This window comes from Falco cherrug, chromosome 5 (assembly GCF_023634085.1).
Source record: "Falco cherrug isolate bFalChe1 chromosome 5, bFalChe1.pri, whole genome shotgun sequence".
Taxonomy (NCBI): domain Eukaryota; kingdom Metazoa; phylum Chordata; class Aves; order Falconiformes; family Falconidae; genus Falco; species Falco cherrug.
In genome coordinates this window covers 21,570,052-21,588,757 of record NC_073701.1, presented here as the reverse complement: position 1 = coordinate 21,588,757, position 18,706 = coordinate 21,570,052, and the positions used below count along the sequence as shown (strand labels likewise).

At 37.4% G+C, this 18,706-nt stretch overlaps 1 protein-coding gene across 3 annotated transcripts in view; it reads right to left on the bottom strand.

Annotated features, from left to right (window-relative positions):
- Positions 1–3,231: 3,231 nt before the first annotated feature.
- The window catches only part of LMO3 (LIM domain only 3), a 61,316-nt gene continuing 45,841 nt past the window's right edge, over positions 3,232–18,706 (bottom strand). For all 3 annotated transcript variants that reach the window (XM_005440822.3, XM_005440823.3, XM_055712111.1), the window contains 2 exons: positions 16,642–16,767; positions 3,232–7,643 (listed from right to left, as the gene is read on the bottom strand). In XM_005440822.3, coding sequence (XP_005440879.1) covers positions 7,538–7,643; positions 16,642–16,767 — 232 coding nt within the window. In that variant the 3' untranslated portion in view covers positions 3,232–7,537. The remainder of the gene's footprint in view (positions 7,644–16,641; positions 16,768–18,706) is intronic.

Genomic DNA, 18,706 nt, shown 5'->3' with positions numbered 1-18,706 from the left:
ATTATAATGTTCCCAAGTTAAACTGGGATGAGAAGACAACGCAGAAACTTTCCTTACTGCTAGTCTTGGTCATATTTTATCACTTACATGATGATTGAGAGACTCTAGGAACAAACATGAGGCTGTCATTCTAAATTAAAGACACTTGTTAGTCATTTATCTTGCTTTGGTTTTTTTTTTTTATTTATTTATTTTTATTTTTATTAATATGCACTAATTGTCACAAGGCTACTGTACTCCAGAAAGGCATTAAGTACTGAAATGTTTTGCTTCAACTTCCAACAAAAAAAACATCAAAATACTTTTATAGCTATTGCTACATGATTATTGTTCACAGCTCATATATTTGGTTAACTGTGTAGCATCTGGTTTGGATACCTGGCTATTACACTGCAATCATGAATGGCTAATAAAGCTATGTAGTAAGTACCTAAAAGTTCTTAACTAAGATAAGTGTAAGAGTTAAAAGGTCTATATTGTTTTTTCATATACTGTTCATCCAGAAAGCTGGTTGCAATACTAGCAGTGTATTGGTTGGATGCAACTGATAGAAGTTTTAATGACCTTGATATAAATAAAGGCTTAAACAAATGTTATATACTTCAAATAAGAGATAAAGATGCTTAGAAATACTTATGGATAACACAGGATAAACCCCAAGCTTCCTGAAAGCAGAAAAATGTTAAAAATTTGGTCTTTGTTTCCAAATCTGTGCATTCAGTTAGGTAAATAAAATATGTATGCATTTTTTTAATTTGGTTTAGTGGTCTACTGATAGAGGGGGTTGTACCTGTTATTTTATATGTGTCTCCTCATAAAAAACACACTGTTGGGAAAAAATGTAAAGAAAAATAATCTTATATTCCTGTAGATTGTAGGTAGAAAGGCTGCTTTTCTGCACTGGAGTTTAGAGACGCTTTTGTGAAAGGAACCACAGACTTGTACGTGACAAACAAGCACAACCTGGATCCCAGCTGGATATAAAGGCAAATCCATAGATTGTACTAATGTTGGTGCTTCTTGCTATTTTCTCTGCCAACTAGTTTGCTTATGTATTTTATATAAAAGGAAAGCCAAAGTTTATGACAAGATTTAAATCTTGATATGCCTGATGTCCTCATCTTGGCATCTGTGGAGAGATAGCATCAAGGCAGGGAAACAGTTTTGTCATTTTATTATCTTCTAATCTGGATTAAAACCACCTCTAAATAGTTGGCCTTTCAATGTGGCTCTTTCTTGTTATTTCTCAATGGCACAACATATCACATTGCTAAATGTAAATTGCTCTTGGCTAGTTTTTCAAAGTAATTTGACAACATAGTTTGATTTTGCTCAAATATAATCTAGAAACTGTTTCCCAGTAGTGGGACGAAGGGAATGTGAAGGAACTATTATACAGGATTCCTTGCAATTTGTTCTTTTCTTACGATAACTATGATATTTTGCTTAACTATAGAAATCTTCCTAGGTTCAAACACTCTACTCTAGATGTATTCAGTTATTACATGAACTGTATGGATTTCATACATTAGATGAGACTTTGCTTAGAATACTAATGTGACATGCTTTATAATAATGCAGTGAATCCCAACTTGCTTTTGATTGCACTAATCTGGAGTCAAATGTGCAAACCCTTGATAATTTAAGTTGATTTTACCTTTATCGTTTTGCATATTACATGATCTAGAGCCACACAAACAAAAGCTTGTTTGGACTTACCATGCTTTCCTTTTCAGAAAACAGAATTCTTTTTAATTAAAAACACTTAAAAAAAATCAGTATGTGTAATTGCTAACACCTGCTATGTGTTACTAACAGATGTTTCTTACTTACCTAAGGGAACTGTTATAATTACACTATAAGCTTATTGGAATGGCATTTAACCAAGATAGTTTAGGAACTTTAGGTGGTGACTTTGTGTTCTTTTATTCATCTTTCCTCTAAAAAACTTATACAAAACCCCCACAACCAGCCCTTGTCACTCGCCTCCCTGGCTCATAGTCACCAAACACAGTTCACCACAATTAAGCTTTGGATGTTCAGCCTCTCCTTGCCCCTCGGGCCATCCCTGAGCATTGAAGATGAGTTTCCATATGTTGCTCCGAGCACAGCACTGGAGCCTGTCCTGGCAAGACCCAGGTTGGGACAACTGTGTGAGGTCTTACAAGTCATGCTAATAGTGGGGTTCAGGGAATGCAGACTGGCTGCATGATCTTGGGCAGCCCACTTAATCTCTCTACCTCTGTATCCTTTTCTGTGACATACAAGCAACATGGCCTGTTGGGAAGCCTAAGTCAAAGGTGTTTGCCCAGGGCTTTGAGATCTTCAGATTAAAGTAAAGGTCAGTATGACTTTACTATGACAAGTTCTGAGCATTGTCCTGTCACCAAGACCTTGCAGTCTGGAGGCAGGCTGGCCTTGTGCATCTTCAGACTTGACTGCAGAGCAAGACACTCTGTGTTCTCCCTCTGCATCTTCATTTATGAAACTAATCACAGAATTACCTGCAGGCATGTGTTAAATATGACACTGGTCTCTGCAAAATAATGGGCCAATTGCAAACAATGAATAAAGAGAGGCAGCTCCATTTATAACTGCTGTTTCAACAGAGCTGTGTTGTAATCAAAGTGATCTGAGGGTGACTCATTAATTAATTGATGTTCTTTTTTATTATGTGCTATTGAGTTAATGAGTAATTTGTGCTAGATAACTCTCTGAACACACTGATTACGTGAGATATTTTCTGGGGCTTTCATATCAATGACATGCTGAATAGGTGGAAGATGGTATTTGCTTATGTATACTCATTATTAGCAGGTTCAGGATGAATATAAATCAGCAGAAGGGCATTTTAAAAGGTATTAGATACATGCAACACTTACTTTAAAGCTTTAAACAGATACTCTTCAGCTTTTAATGCCTTAAATAGCATTAAAATCACTTCCTTGATAATATTTCTATCACCCACATTTGGCAGCGTCTAGAAATGGTGCCTACACCAAAGATTTTTACTGGGAACACATTTGTGCTAATGGCCTGTTACCTTGCACATATGTATTTTGGCTTCCTTTTGTAAGGTACTGAACAGTAAACGGCTTTGGTCTGCATCATTGGACTGAAGTAGGAGAAATGTAGTAAGTGAATATGTAATTGGCTTTTTTTTGTCTAAAGTGGTATTTAAAAAAATAAAAACACTGTTCTTATATACAGTACACACTTTGCTTTCTGTAGTTTGAGTTGATAAAGCTTTTGCTTTATTGAAACCACAACATCTCCAATGCCATAGGAGTTTTTTATTCATTAAACAACAAATGGCTAAATTGGTAATTTAGTCTGACAACAGCAGCACAGTGGAAGCTTTCAGAAGAATCAGCTAAATGTATAAAATTATACCCAGCAATCACTACAGACCTTTATTTTTGACAAGATTTGTTCTAGGTACAGATGACTGTAAACTACCTACTGCTGAGAAAATTATAAGAAGCTGCTGTATATTATGTTGAAAAAGCCTTTAAAGTACTTTGTCTGTACAGGTGAAACCTTGCAACAGTCCCTGTTTGGTTTTTTTCTTTTTCCCACAGTCTCCCTTCTCACTGACCACTTTGCAATATATTTTCCTCATGTCATTCTATGTGTAGGCAATTAGGAACATCTGAGGGGTTGCTGGATGATTTTTTCTTTATTTACATTACATGAGCATAAATTTGAGCATTTTGGGAGGGTAGGAAGACGCAAGAAGGTGTGCTTAAAAAACCCCTCAGAAAATATGTTAAACGATAAAAATACAATTATGAAACAGATCAGAGACTTTTAGCCCTGGTCACTGCGTCTGCAGAATCCAGACTGTCTTAACTCATTACTAGTCACGACAGATAACAGACGCAGCAGGTTGTGGTTGGCAGAGGATCTTTCTACAGTTGAAAATCAAGGTTTGATAATTTGTACTTTGCTATGTGGCTTAAAAAACAGCAACCCAAGAACAATGCATTTTTTAAATTATTATTATTATAACTTTTGTCTGGCTAAACTTAGATACAGATATGTACAGATAGAGATAAAATACCCTAAAGACAGGAGACACAAGTGGAAGCATTCCTGCCTGGCAAATGAGCATACACTGAGCAATGGTCACTAGCCGAACACTTCACTGTATGCAGACAGAGCATGTTGACACACGCAGCGGTGACGGGAACCTAAGGTAGATAACTAAAAGTAACCCAAAGGAATGGTCTAGGCCTCTGTCAAAAAGATCAATAAAGCGGCCTGGCAGATAATCTCTCTTCAATATTGTCTTATGATATTATACTTTATTGGAGTTGTAAATGTTTCCAGTAAATATTTCAGCTCCCAGTTATTATTTTAACAGCCAGGCAAGATGGAAGTTTGACATACAGGAAAATGTGTAATTGATCTTTGCCCTACATCAAATCCAAGTTTATACTGTATCCTCTACATACAAATGTTAGTTATGTATATGAATGAGATATATGAGCTTAAAGTGCTCAAAGCAGTGCCATACCATTGCAGCACTTCGAATAAGCATATCAACTTTTTTTTTATCTTTACATCAATTATAGTTGATAGTATCACGAGACTATTTTTTTCTCCATAGCAGGACCACGCTCCTCTTCCCTATTTTGAGCATATGTCAGAAAACATGCACATATGAGTAGCGTGGCATGTAATGACATGCCACTATTCTCCCATTACGCTCTATGCATTTACCCCATAGAGGGCTGAGCAGCGGCAGGTTTTGGTTATGAGAGCGAGCTTTAGCATTTACAGCACTATGAGCATGTCGCTGCCTTCATCCCCAGCAAAGCCTTCCACAGGCCTAGTTGGTTTTGGGGCTCTCCTAACTCAGATCTGTGGTTTCCTACTGCACAGAAGAATGCTCTGCTTCTCCCAGAATGTCCTAACGCTACTAGTAACATTTGCATGCATAGCTCTTGGTTTTCTGAAGAGCCAAAAATGCTTTACAAAAGCAGTGTATGCATTAGCCCCATTCATCAGACAGGGGCAACTGAGGCACAGAGAAGTTGAGTGACTTGCCCGAGCTTACAGCACGTCAAAGACAGGACCAAAGTCCCTTCTTTCCTGTTCCCCAGCCCTATTTCTGAACCAGGGATTTCTATTCAATCTGTAGTCTACTAATGGAAAACAGAAGAGATCTGTCTGGCTTCTAACTGAAAGACAAAACAGAGGCTGGAGGAGAAAATTGACATTGGAATCAAAATAAAATAATATGATTCTTCCCTTTCTGGTCATCCTCACCTTCATGGAAAGGACAACTTGTTTATTGCACTTGAAGTAGATCTGGAAGAGCCTAATAGTACCTCTGACATCAACTGCTTCTCTGTCCCAAAGACATTAAGGGGCTGTGGAAGGGAGTGGAAGAGAGACTTTAGGAAGGAAGATAGTCCACAAAATAGGGCTAAATTTCATTTGGAAAGCTACGTGGAGCTACTTCTTCTAATTAGCAAGAACATCCTGAGGAGTTGTTGCATTTCTTACTGGTCCTGTATGAGTCAAAGTCAAGTTTTGTGAGCCATGTGTGTTTTTAAAACGGTTCACAGCCAGAAACAAAACCACACTGTAACAATAGTCATTAGAACTAAATATCCATTTTTAAGTCAAGCCACTGTGCAGTGCGCTCCAAACCATACGCTAGAAGAATCACCCACTGTATTACAATGTTTCTTTCCCCATCTCCAGGAAAAACATGTTGAAACCGCACAACAGCACAGGAAGAGCAGGGAAGGACAGTACTCAACTTGAGCAATGGTGAGGGCTCTTAGTCTAAATAATACAAGAGCTCAGTTTCATAGCAACATAGGGCATAGAGAGTTTCTTTTCTTTCTTTTTTTTCTTTTTTCTTTTTTTTTTTCTTTAATGTTGTTTTCTTAAGTGTTTTCCCAGTGAGCTAGATTACAGTGGCAAACAGAAAAGAATTAAATATGCATTTAACAACTTTTTAAACATTCATCCTGCTTTCCTTTGCCAAACACCTGTAAGCTCTGTCAGGGGTATGAGCACTTAGGGACATCCGGCTGATGCTATAGCTTCATGGCTTTAAAAACTGAGGTCCACCTCTCCTAAGAAGTGGACTGATTGCCAACAGTACCTGTCAGCAGTGACTCCACCTCTGTCAAAAGGATTTTAATTGCCAGTATTGATGGGGCAAACTTGTAGGATGCTGGCACGGACAGCAAAGTACCTGTGCAGTCCAGTGTAGTAGCTCTCACTTTCTGTATTGGTATTTCAAAGTTTTGTCCCATCCACATCAGCATTTAAATCACCTTCAGCACTCACTGAGGTGGGTAATTAGTAAGAAGTCACTCTCCTAGTGTCAGCTCGGGGTCATTTCCTTAATGTAAATAGACCCTCAGAGGGGGCTGTTTACAGTGCCTTCTACTTTCACTTTTTTCCAGGGTGTGTTGAGGACACAGCCCCAGAAAACTTTAGGGTTAAGCCCTGATTAAAAAAAATGAAAAACAAAAAAGAGAGAGAGGAAGACAGACCCCTCAAATTTTAAGAAATTTTTAGAATGTATATAAACAGAAGTCCTCTCCCTTTCCTTACCCCCCTCCCCCCAAATTAAATGATTTCAGAAAAATAACATATATTTATATTTTTATATATATATAAAATAAGATAACCAGAGGCACTGGTTTGCATTAGGGCTTAAATTCCAGCTAAATGAAAAATCAAATCCAGGCATTTTGAATGCCTAAGGGGCAGAAAAGCAGCACCCAAAATCATTAACTTTTGCAGCCTTTGTAATATATCCCAAACCGGTCAGATTTGTTTTTCAAAATTTTGTAGTAAAATAAAAGTGCTCTTTGAGGAAAATCTATGCAATTAAACAGTAGATGCTTAACCCCTGAAAAATAGAGGCTTATAACAGAAGTGCTGATAGACCCTTAACAATAGCATCATTAGCAGCAGGTGCTGCTAGAGTTATTAGTTTTCTAAACAGTTTTAATGTAAACAGTATTCTTAAGCTCTAAGTGTAACATAATGGTTGGGATTTGCTCTTTAATGCTTTTTACTAGAAAGATACAGCTCATTTAAAATAGCTGGTAGATACAGAAAGCATAAATATACAGTAAGTTTAGACACTGATTGTACTAAATGCAACAATACAAAGAAGCAAACAGGAACACAAATGGTAACACAATAAAACTGTATTACATTTGTGCTTCAAATATTACAATACATTATATACAATAGTCCAAAATAAACATCTCATGCCAAATGACACAAAAAGAAACAAAAAACCCAAACAAACCAAAAACCCCAAGAGCAAGCAAAAAGAATCCAGCTGTATGTACAGTACCTTTTTAATTAACATTCAACTCTGAACTGGAGCAATTTTCACTACATACAGATGCAGTCCGCCTTTTATTTCACGCAACCATTCTGTCTCCCTATATCTATGCTATTCAGTAGGTTCCTGTGTCATTTCTTATATACATGTTGAGCAAAAAAGATAAAAGAACATAGTGCTTTTTATTCTTAATGGTGTGGCATCAGATCAGCGAACCTGGGGTGCATAACCTTCTTTCATTAAACCCTCCTCATAGTCTGTCTGGCACAGAATCATGTTGTTCTTCAGGAAAAATTTGTCTCCAACGCAAAATCTGAAATTATAATAATAAAGGAAGAAAAAAGGTAGTTTCAGGATGAATGGTGTGATACGATCTTACACATAGGTATTGTACAGCAAGTGTTCACGATGTTTTTGTCCTGACTGCACAGCTAACACCTTTGCTGTCTGTCGCAGTGCTCATAGACACATGTGCACGTATGTGAAAGCCCAGCAAAGGAATTGCTCTGGTATCAGAATTAATCCTGAGCTTTCAACAAAATCTAGTGCATTCAAGTGCTTTGCTTCCCCAGCCAAAGATGTCATTCAAAGTCCACCAAAGAATGTGGGAGTCTTGGATCAGGTCACTAGCACACAGATAAAAAAAGAATAAAATCCCAGGCTACTGAGTTGAGTGAAAAGTAGATGTCCTGCTTTGATGCAAATCAGAAGGAAAAGAAAGTGATTGTATACAGTGAGAAGCCCATCTGCGATACGTTAACATTTGTCTTACGCAGGGGTACCACTAAGAATTTCTCGTTACATTCCAGTTGGATATTTTACCAGAATTTATTTAAACTGGTGGTTTTGAGAACTGTTCCTAGCATACACACAACTTTACATATATTGTAGTGCAATCTAGAGACACACAGGCAGGCACGCAGAGAAACCTTTTTCTTTTTTCCAGTAGGAGTTGATTATAGTTACTCAGCTAACTATTTTCTCTCTTATGGTATCAGTATACCTACCTTGTTATACTATTATGTGCATCAGAATGATCTGATTGCTACAAAACGCTACTGAGATATTTCATTTGATTTTCTTTGATGAGTAGGAAAATCACATAACGTTAATGCTCCTGGCTGGCTGGCTTCAAACTTCGAGTAAAGTGGGATTTTCCAGCTAAGCAGTATGCTTGAATTTAAGAAGGCTCTTCAGTGACACCCTCCTCAACCCTTCCCCCTGCCAAAGCCAATCTTTTTGAAGATACTTAGGGAGCAAGTGAATAGGGCCAATGCATAGAAAAAGAGTTTCCCTAGTGACTGCCTTGGCAGGGTTACATGCTTTTGTTTATAGTGAACTCTCCAGCTATAAAATATATTGGGAGGCACTGCTCGCATTATTCCAATTAAAATGAAAGAAAGTAACCTAAATGAACCCCTTAACACTGATGTGAATAAATGAAACCAGTTTCTACCAGCTAATTATGGATCTCACTACATAAAGTATTGTTTAATGTGTAACGGATTATAATGTCCTTTTTTGTATAATTTCCAAATGGTGACATCTTGGACACAATTAGGGTCAGATATAAATGCTTGTGTTGTTTACGGTAGATTTAACAACAGAGTAGCTATGGGAATAGCTGTATATGTATTTAATTGTAACAATTTAACCTTCAAATAGTGGTGCCTGCTGTAGTTGACCCAGTAAAACTACGTAAATGACACAGGTTGACCCGCCTGACCTCTGATAGTGGTCTCTCTTTATCAGATAGTCAATTTCTAATGATGTTCAAGCAGAAATCTTGGTGAATTGTCACAGTTTAAATTGTGTATGGAAAGCAGTCCTTTAATGTTTTGTGAAGGTGGAGGTTTAAATGAGTAGCAGTTGGACTGATTTACATTTGTGAAGATTGGAATGCTAGACAAACAGTGAACCCATTTATTTTCCAACTGGGTAGCTTTGGAAATTTATCCTTATGCTAGCTAAATAGATAGAGGGAAAATAGTGTAATAAAAAAGTGGATTGAAAAGAATTAGCTCTGCTCTTAAAGGAAAATTGGTTTGTTTATTTGTGGACTTTTTTTTTTTTTCTGTAGGATTACTGCCTGCTGCTGATGATGATTGAAAATAGAGATTATGGAATGATCCCGAAATCTTTTAAGTTATTTATGGTCAAGACTTTCATAGCGTTTACAGGTTCCTGCTATCCTTCCCACCCCAATCCTGATATATTAGGTTACTAACAACACAAAAGTATTTTGAGAAGGTATGTTGAAATACAGAGTTCTTAAAGCAATGAAGTTCTTTCGTGGTTTCTCTAGTTTCCATCTTTTGTATTTTTGTCCACTGACAGCAATGCTGACAAAAATTCTTTTGTGCATCTTACCAGATTAGATAAAGGAGTCTTAACCAGTGCCAATATGTAAAAGTGTTTTTCCCAAAGAAGTCATTTTTTTTAAAAAAAGTGAAAAAATAGCCCTTCTTAGTTTCTCTTAAATGAACATATGGATTAATATGGGCTAAAGCAGGGGAAGTTATGTATTGTGACAAATCAGTCACTCCATTACAGTTTGCCCAATGACTACTGCTGGGTACTGAGTGGGAGATGTCCGGCTGGCAGTGCCCACCACATCAGAGGGTTACTGCCCAGCAGTGTGTCTGTTCTTGCAGGTCAGGCACTGGTGGGTGACACAATCACCTCTGTTCGCACAGCAGAAAGCACTCACTGTGAACTGTGAGTGTTATTCAGCTACCTATTCCTCTGTGTTCCAGTGTAATACAGAGCTTAGCAGACTAATTTCTTAGAAGTATTTAGTAAATGAAAAATACACTGCTGAAGTGCAATTCACTTGCACAGCAATACTTTCATATGTGATTTCGTGTAATATTGTTTGCATCAAAAGCCTGCCTGAAAGATTTTGTTTCTCAGCCCTCAGAGAAGTGCCACGGCTTGAATTAAACTGCACCAGCTACATGAGGGAGTCAGGATACCTTTCCCAATAAAAAGTGTCAATGCCTTTTAGTTTTGCTATGTTAATATGTCGAGCCAGAAATGCTCTACCTATGTCTACATGGCATTTGACAGCTTTATGCATGAATGGCTTTAAACATACACAGTTCCACAAATCATTTACCTTCCAAGTGTACAGCTGTCTTGTGGAGAGGCTGCCAGTGTCCCGTCTAGACACGCTTGGCTGTGTGATAACCTGTGGGGTGGGGGTCTGTCTGCATGGTGAGACACTCTCTGGGTTCATCTAGAGCTGTTTGCGTGCTGGTACTCTGTGCCTTGGGGGAAACCCATTACTTGTGATACTTACGGTCCAAATTCTGCAAACATTTTCGTATTGAGCAAGTTCAGTGACTGAAACACATTGGCAAAGACTGATGGTGAGGCTTGCATGTGCCCCTGGGTATTAAATGTGTGAATTATGCACTCGTTAGGTGACAAAGAGGTAAGAACCAGGTGAAACACATAAACATGGCATGCTAGCTCCCAAGTACAATGAGACATGGCAAGTAGACAGATGAAGTATGACAAATACCGTCCATCCACACTTTCAACCTTATTTGACTCTGAAAAGCAGATTTAGCCTCTTCTGAAGTCAAAGAGCTAAATCTTGCAACTACTTCAGGTCAGGTTTGCACACTCCAGGATTTAAACCTGGCTTAGCTTTAAAAGGGAAAGGTAAATTCAAGCTTAGCCTTCCACCTCTGGCAAGTGTTTTGTTGTTTGTTGTTTGGGTTTTTTTTATGGAATTGGCATTGGACGTAAATCAGGGCGCAGTTTGGGCATGTATATCAAATGGAGTCAAGGAGCATATTAAGATGCCACTGGGTTAGGAGTATATAACAAAGCAGAACTATTATTCTTCTAGCAGGCAGATGGTAGTCTTCAGCCTTCCCTAAAACCCTCACCCAGTTTATTTAATAGGCATGCAAGATGAACAGAAGAAAATATACAATAGGCTGCATTAACATGCCAGATTGGATTTACCACCATAAATTGATAATAGTACTTTTGACACGACTGTGACATTAGTAGAATGACCATTATAATTAACCTACATCCTAAAACTCCTTTCATATTTTACAATGGCAAAAGTAAGGCCATTTGCATTACAAAATGACCTCTGTTATCACCTTGTTTGGAAGGAGAAGGTGTGCCTAGACTAATCGCAAGAAATATAAAACTTCCATTTTGAAAAATAGCTATTTCATTGTTCAGACAGATATTTACAGAGATCTCACTGCTGTCTGTCATCTTTTCTGATATACAGAACGTGTGTCGAGGTACTGAAAACCTCTTAAGAAAGCAAGAGAAATACCACTATGACCAAAGATGGCTATGTGTGAAGTGACTCCTCTGGTAATGTCAGATCCTTGTTGTTGTAGAATGAAAATCTGGAAGCATTTAATTGATTTCCTCCAGGACTAAAAAAGCTCAAACCCACGATACCCACTCCTTTCCCCCCTGCTCTGTGCAATCAGTGGTGTAACTTGTCCTCTGCTTTTCCTCCCTTCCTCTTTTTTTTAAAGCTGCTTTGAGTTTCTAGTATAACTCAAATTAATATTAATCTGTTTGCATCACTAAGAGAACAAAGCCAGTCTTTTACGTCACAGTTCATCAGTCCACAGCTATGGTTTACTAATTCCAGGGTTCTGTCAAAATGTCCATTTATTGTCAAAGGTTGGAAAGTGGGAGCTGCGCCTGGGTTTGTATATTTTTACCAGTACAATGTAATATATACACACACAGAATTCTAGTTCAATTTACAGCAACAAACCTCAACTTCGTGTGCACTTTTCATTTACGGTTTTTTTAAAAGCAGGTATGGAAAATGTATTCATTTTTATTCTAAATTTAGAGACACTCATTGAAAATAAGCAGTATTCAGGTCTTTAGAATTTATAAAATGATCAGTCATGCAAAAATTTAATGTTGGTGCTTGAAGTAACGATGTCCCTGGCATTGCATTCCCTCCCCCTGGCTTGACAGAGAACAAAGATGGCATTGTGACGGCATTTTACAGTTTATACTGGAGGTAAGTGTTCACAGCTACATCAGGACAGAAGTTTGAATGAGTGTATAACCATTTTCAGTCCAATTTCCATTAAAAGAAAGGCTTTTTTGGATAGAAGGATAGAACAGTTGATTTAAACTCCCCTCAGTGATAGCAGATGGGGGTTTTAAACCATATCCTGAGTTGACTTCAAACGGCAGAGAGAAAATATCACAGAAGTATGGAACAAGCTGCTAAAGCAGCCGACAGAGAGTGAAAGGAAGGACACAGAAACTCCGGAAAGTGGGAAAGCCAAAGGCAGACTGACATCATCGCTGTAGTCAAAAGTGTCAAGCGAAGATACAGCTGAGCCCACTCACAAGATTTTCCACTCCATTTTGCTAGTCACACACATGCAACCTGACAAAGTGTGAAAGGCAGTGTCTGTTTACAGGTTTATTTTTCCAGTGGTTTCCTTTTTTTTTTTCCTTTAAATTTTCTGCAGAAATTAACTGTATTAAGGCTACTGCCAACATGAGGTTAAGTGCTTCAGAGGAGGAATTTGTTTACAGAGAAGAAAGGGAAGCACTCACACCATTAAGATGACTGTCACTAAGCTCTGCAGGTATTTAGGAGATGGAAAAACTTCAAATTAGGAGTAAGGTGGACAGAGACATGAAAGATAAGGGCACGCTAAAACCTTTAGGCTAGAAGAAGAGCTTAATATTCACAAAATCCCTACAGCTTTAAGCATCAGTATCAAGAAAAAATGGGGAAAATATGTCAAAAAATGGCTGGATGGAGCAATTAGATCCTAGAGCTGAATAGCTTTATGAAAGTGAAAATATGAGACAGTGCCTATTTGACACCAGGGGACTAGACTTGGTGGCTCAGGAGATCTCTTTCAGTCCTGTCTATGTCTACAGTCCTGTCTACAGTCTGTCTTCCTAGATTACAGTATGTGAGACAATGCGTTTTTCTTCTCACTCGGAAAATGTAGCCTTCAGGAGGCCAGTAAGAGGGGACAGGCTCGTTATGAGTCAGTTCAGAGACAGAGTTCATGGCCAAAACAAAAGTCCCCTGAAATCCAGAGGGTCTAACTACCATCCACAATAAGACTTGAGCTGGATGGTGAGTTGTAGATACTCAAAAGTAATAAAGAAAACAGTGAACTTGTACATAAAAGCAGAAAAATCACTAAATCTTTCACAAAAAGCACTAGGCAAAAATGCCAGGCCTCCCTCTCACTGGGCCAGGATCAACTGTTTGAAGAGTAGGACTATGAGGGTCATGCAATAGCAAGCCCGAAGAACAGGCTGCCCCAAGGACTGGTGTGATGCGAGTTAATATAATTATTTGCTAGCTTGGAAGGCAGAAGGGACTGGAAGGAGCAACCAAGGACAGAACGTCAGAAGTACCAAAAGTACCAAAAGCAAAACCAAAGTAATGCAAGCTGAAGAAATGATTTAGTCTACTCATGGACATTGCACATACTCTGTTAGGAAAAAAACCTGAATGGTGGATAAGTGAAGATCTGAAACATGGAACTGAACATAGAGCCTTATATACTCTGCAGTAGTACTCAAAATATGTTGCACTTTTATTGGTATAAAGAATGACCCAAACGATTTAAAATTTAATAAGAGGAGAGAACATGAAGGTGGGCAATAAGGTCAAACATACAGGTCTTACAATAGCTGGTAAGCCTTGCTACTTCTCTTGGTGATTTTTGGCTATTACTGATGTGTTTGTAAATAAAAATATTCTCTATATTAACAGATAAATTACACATTAGGGATAGTGGCTGGAGTGAGAGGAAAAAGCAAATCTAAAACCCCTCAATAACATTGTTTTGCATACAAAGGGGCAGCATGGAATAAAGTAAGTTAAAATGCTATCTTACAAACTCATCTTTACTCAGAATCTGCTGTTTGGTTTTGATTAGCTTAACTAGAGGAATTAAAACAGGATCCTGAGAAGGACAACAGAAATTATTAATAGCATGGTGACTGACAAGATTAAGTTTAAAAGAAAAAAGAGGTTTCATAGTAGATATAAAAAAAGGCTTCCAAAACTGGTGATGGGTCAGGTGTCTAGCATTTTTGGGTTTTATTGTTATACAAGTAATGAAAACCAAAAGATTTAAAGCTATTTATTAATGAGAGAATGTCATCAGTGGGGTGTTTTGTCATAGGAACTGCAGAAGAGCTATGTTGGAGCATCCATGAAACAGGATTTATGATAAAAAACAATGAAATTTATTCTTCAGAGTGCCATTAGCCCCAAATTGTGAGGAAGAAAGGTACTCTACAGGCAGTCTGTCTTACTAGGCTCCATGAGAGCTATTGCAATATGATCAGGATAGGGCCAATTTTGAGAATTTCTTGAAACTTCTGGAACTGCTCCCTGTCTTGACTAGATGAACTAGACTGTATTTCAGGTAAATCAATGCTTTTGTTCCCAGCCTAAGACTCCTATAAGACAATTTAGGCAACCCTTCAACCAAATTACATAAGAAGTAAAAATCAAACAAAAGGTAGCTCAGTGGCCCTAGGGCACTGCATGATGTATATTAGATGCAAAGTGTAATTGTACATTAATTCACACTTGTAATGGTAAAAAAGGAATATAAAAAATAATCTCAACAGCTTCTCTTTTTTGTGGAGGGGGGCGAGGAGAAAAAGAAAGTTCACTTCCTCAGATCCAAGAGTGCTAACGATGATGAAAATCTTTTGCACTCTGGGTAACAAACATTGTCTGCTTTGCTTGACTGATGAAGATTGGCTGAGTTCTTACATTATAGAAGTTTGTCTTGTATGGGCTGAAGTGACAAGACAATAACTAAGTGCTAATTGTGCATAACCAACTCTAAAGATATGCAGCCCCATTATGGCATGTAATAAATGAAGCGAACAACAGAAATATATTAGGTGCTTTAATAATGATACTAGAACTGTGGTTTGAAAAAAACAGGGATGTGAAGGGTTTAAGAAACGAAACCTAGGAGTGTGCATGTGTCTTACTTAAGTCAGTACTACAGAAGGCTCAGCCTGCCTTACTCTGAATACAGCCTCTTATTTCTGTGGCAAGACAAAATTGATATAGGACTTTAAATAGCATTAGAACCTATAATTACTTTGCATTATTATATAGTTTAAGCAGTGGTTATTACTTGCCTGGTATTTTAATTTCCCATGCAACATGATGAAAAAGGTCAATTTGGCTTTTTTTAAAGAGCGTAATTGTAGTGTGCTACACTTATTAGCAGCTGTACATTTTATGGTTCTTTAGGGATGTTTGATTTTTAAATGACTACAGTGTTACAAAATAATACATTGTAGGACAATGTGTGTTAGCACAGCTTATTTAGAGCTGTATCTAACTTTGTCATGTTAGACTACTATCTTCCTAATTTTTGTTTCTTCCCTAGAAATGTACATCGTGTTTCTTCCCACCTGAAAATGAAAAAAAATATTAACGCTATAAAACTCTAAATAGGATCATGTAATAACTGAAAAATAACTGCAAATAATAGGTGCATTAAGGAATGGACATAACTGGTTCTCTCATTTCCTAGGCTTCACAGAAGTCATTGGCAAAGCTGCTAGCAGCTCTCGTGGAGTCAGAAATGGAGCTCTCGTGAAATCTCTGACAGGATTTGGTCACTACTCTGCATGTAGTTGCTATAAATTCAGCTGTATTTACCTCTGAAAAATTCAGCTGTTACAATTCTATCATTTTTGACATTTGTTCTGCAACTCTAACTTATGGGTGATGCTTCAGAACAAAGTGTCGGGTTTGGATCCTTGGGATTTTTATAACCTACAGTTAGGATATGGAAATAAAAACGGAACACAAGAAGTCCAGTGCTGCTACAGAGAAAATGGTGGGAACAACATCTTTTAATTTTAAATGATTACAGTTCTAGCAACAGGAAGAAACAACATGTACTTTAAAAGAAATAAATGTCATAAAAATGAAAAATTAAAGTGAAATTAATGTAATAATGACAAATGGTACTGCTATGCTCTTCTGCAGAAAAGGATCTCAAAGTCCTTTATAAATATTAATTAATTAAACTTGACAGCCTTTTGAAGGAGAGGGAGTAATATTACTCTTTTTTATTGATGCGGGATTTGAGGCACAAAAAGTTTTCTGGCCAAGGTCATGAAAGATTTTCTGTATCAGTCCCAGGAAAAGTTCCAGGTCTTACTCTCAGTGTTGGGTTTCCACTACTGGTAGATGTTTCCTCTTCACTTGAATGTATGCTCACACTAGTGCCGAATTAGCACTTAGCTTATGGAACAGACCCAAGAAATTCTCTTACCTCTGATTACAAAGTTGACATGCAAAACAGTCCAGGTGATAAACATTGTCCTTTGCTCTCATCACCATCTCAAAAGCAGGTATGAGCTTACTGCAGGCAGCACAGTTTCCTGTAACACCAAATAACCTGGAGATACAGAAAGAAATATATTCCTGAAGATGCTTAACTGGAAACCACACTTACTTGGGTTTTATCTTTTTTTTTTTCTTTTTTTGTTTCTTTTTTCTCAGCAGTTGCCTGGCCTTTGATTGACTTCCCAGCACACCTCCCTTTGGAAAAGCTGGTCTTTGGTGGTACAAGTCTGCTCAATTTACAATACAAAGGCATAGTCCTTTTTACCAGGGAGAGCTTTATGAAGCAGTGACAGACTAATATTGCACCTATTGTGATGTTATTTTTTTCTGCAGGTTATACTGACCTTTCCTGATAAAAGAAACATCTTGTTAAACTAAACAAAGAAATAGTAAACAGATTAAGGATGTTACATAACTGTGCAGACAGAGGTCAAGCTGTTTGCATATGCGGCAAGAGTCTTCTGCTTGGATCCTGCCATACAGACGAGCCACATAACCTTGGCTTTTGGTGCTATTTATTATTAAAACACACTTTAGCTAGAAAAGAAATAACACTTGAAAAAGCCAATATTCTTCGCATTTTTGACATCTAGTGCTAAAAGCTTTACCACTATTATTAAAAGAACATTTTATGAACAAGTCATTTAAATTGTCAGAAAGCATTAGCGGTTCATGCACCTTACAACCCTATACCATAGTTATTGCTATGATTATGTTATTCAGGTAGCGCATTAAAGTAAATGAGGCTGTAAACTATATATAGTCACATCAGGAGCAGAAGTATAAAATACTGTAAGAACAATATGAAATGCTGTTTTTTCCAGACATCTATATAGATTTTTTAAAAAATTCTCTTTGTTAAAGATTTTTCAATACTTTTTAAGTGGGTGTATTACAAAAAAAAAAAAAAAAAAGAAAGAAAAACAAAACACCAACACACATATGCATCCTTTTGTGACACAGAAGGATTATAATGAACAAGAAAAAATACGTTAGCTCTACATGGCAGCAATCTTTGAAACTAAGTTTATTTAAACTACTTAATAGTTGTGATGGATTATTAAAAGTAATGCTCTGCTTGTGAATAGCAGTTAATGCTGTTTTTAACTATGAAGCACACTAGATGAAAACGCCACATCTGCCAGTTTTCTTTTTTTCCTCAATATCAGGCTGACAGTAGAAAAATATAATGGCTCTCAAGGGAAACACCAAATTAAAAGCAGTTCTAAACTAATGAATTCAAAGGTGTTCTGTTGAAAATTCAGTTTGGTAACATAAAAATGAACACTGTTTTTTAATCACATCCCTCCATTTTACTGATTTTCATGGGTTACCAACAAGCTTACTTAATTCTAAAACCTTTTACCTTCTGCTTGTACTTAAGGTGTGCTGCCTATATAGTATGTGCCTGTGTGTTTTTGTTAGTGTTGACCCTTTTTCTCCTGTCTGAGATGCTGGTTACCATGATCACTGAGAGAAGTGGTGGGACAAGGCCGTCCTCATCAGCTCTTGTCAAAATGACTCAAGTCAACTTCTAGTTCTGTTAAGTCTGATCACTAAAATTATAGGTTATTTAAACAGATTATGAATATTCCCTTTCTAAAACATTCTTTTCCAATTCTATCTCCATCATGCACGGGTTTCACTGAGGTTATCTAAATCCCACTCAGACTTTCATTCCTCATCTGTAAGAAGGACACAATACTTCCACAGTCGTTGGCTGGCTTTGCATTAGAAGACTAAATCCACGGACCAAAGTGCCAATTCTGTTTTCCTTCACATCTATGTAGAAGACTGGTAGTTCAGTTGTGCAAGAAAAGCAGATCAGGCTGCAAAAGGTACTGAGTAAGCACTGTAGGTGCGTAGTACCTAGCTATTCTATATGGTTACAGTAAAAGGAAAGCCAGGCTTTAAGCCTCTACAACAGCAACACTTTTTTTTTTTTTTTTTGGTGAGAAAAACCCACTTTTTTCTCACAAACGTGAGAACTA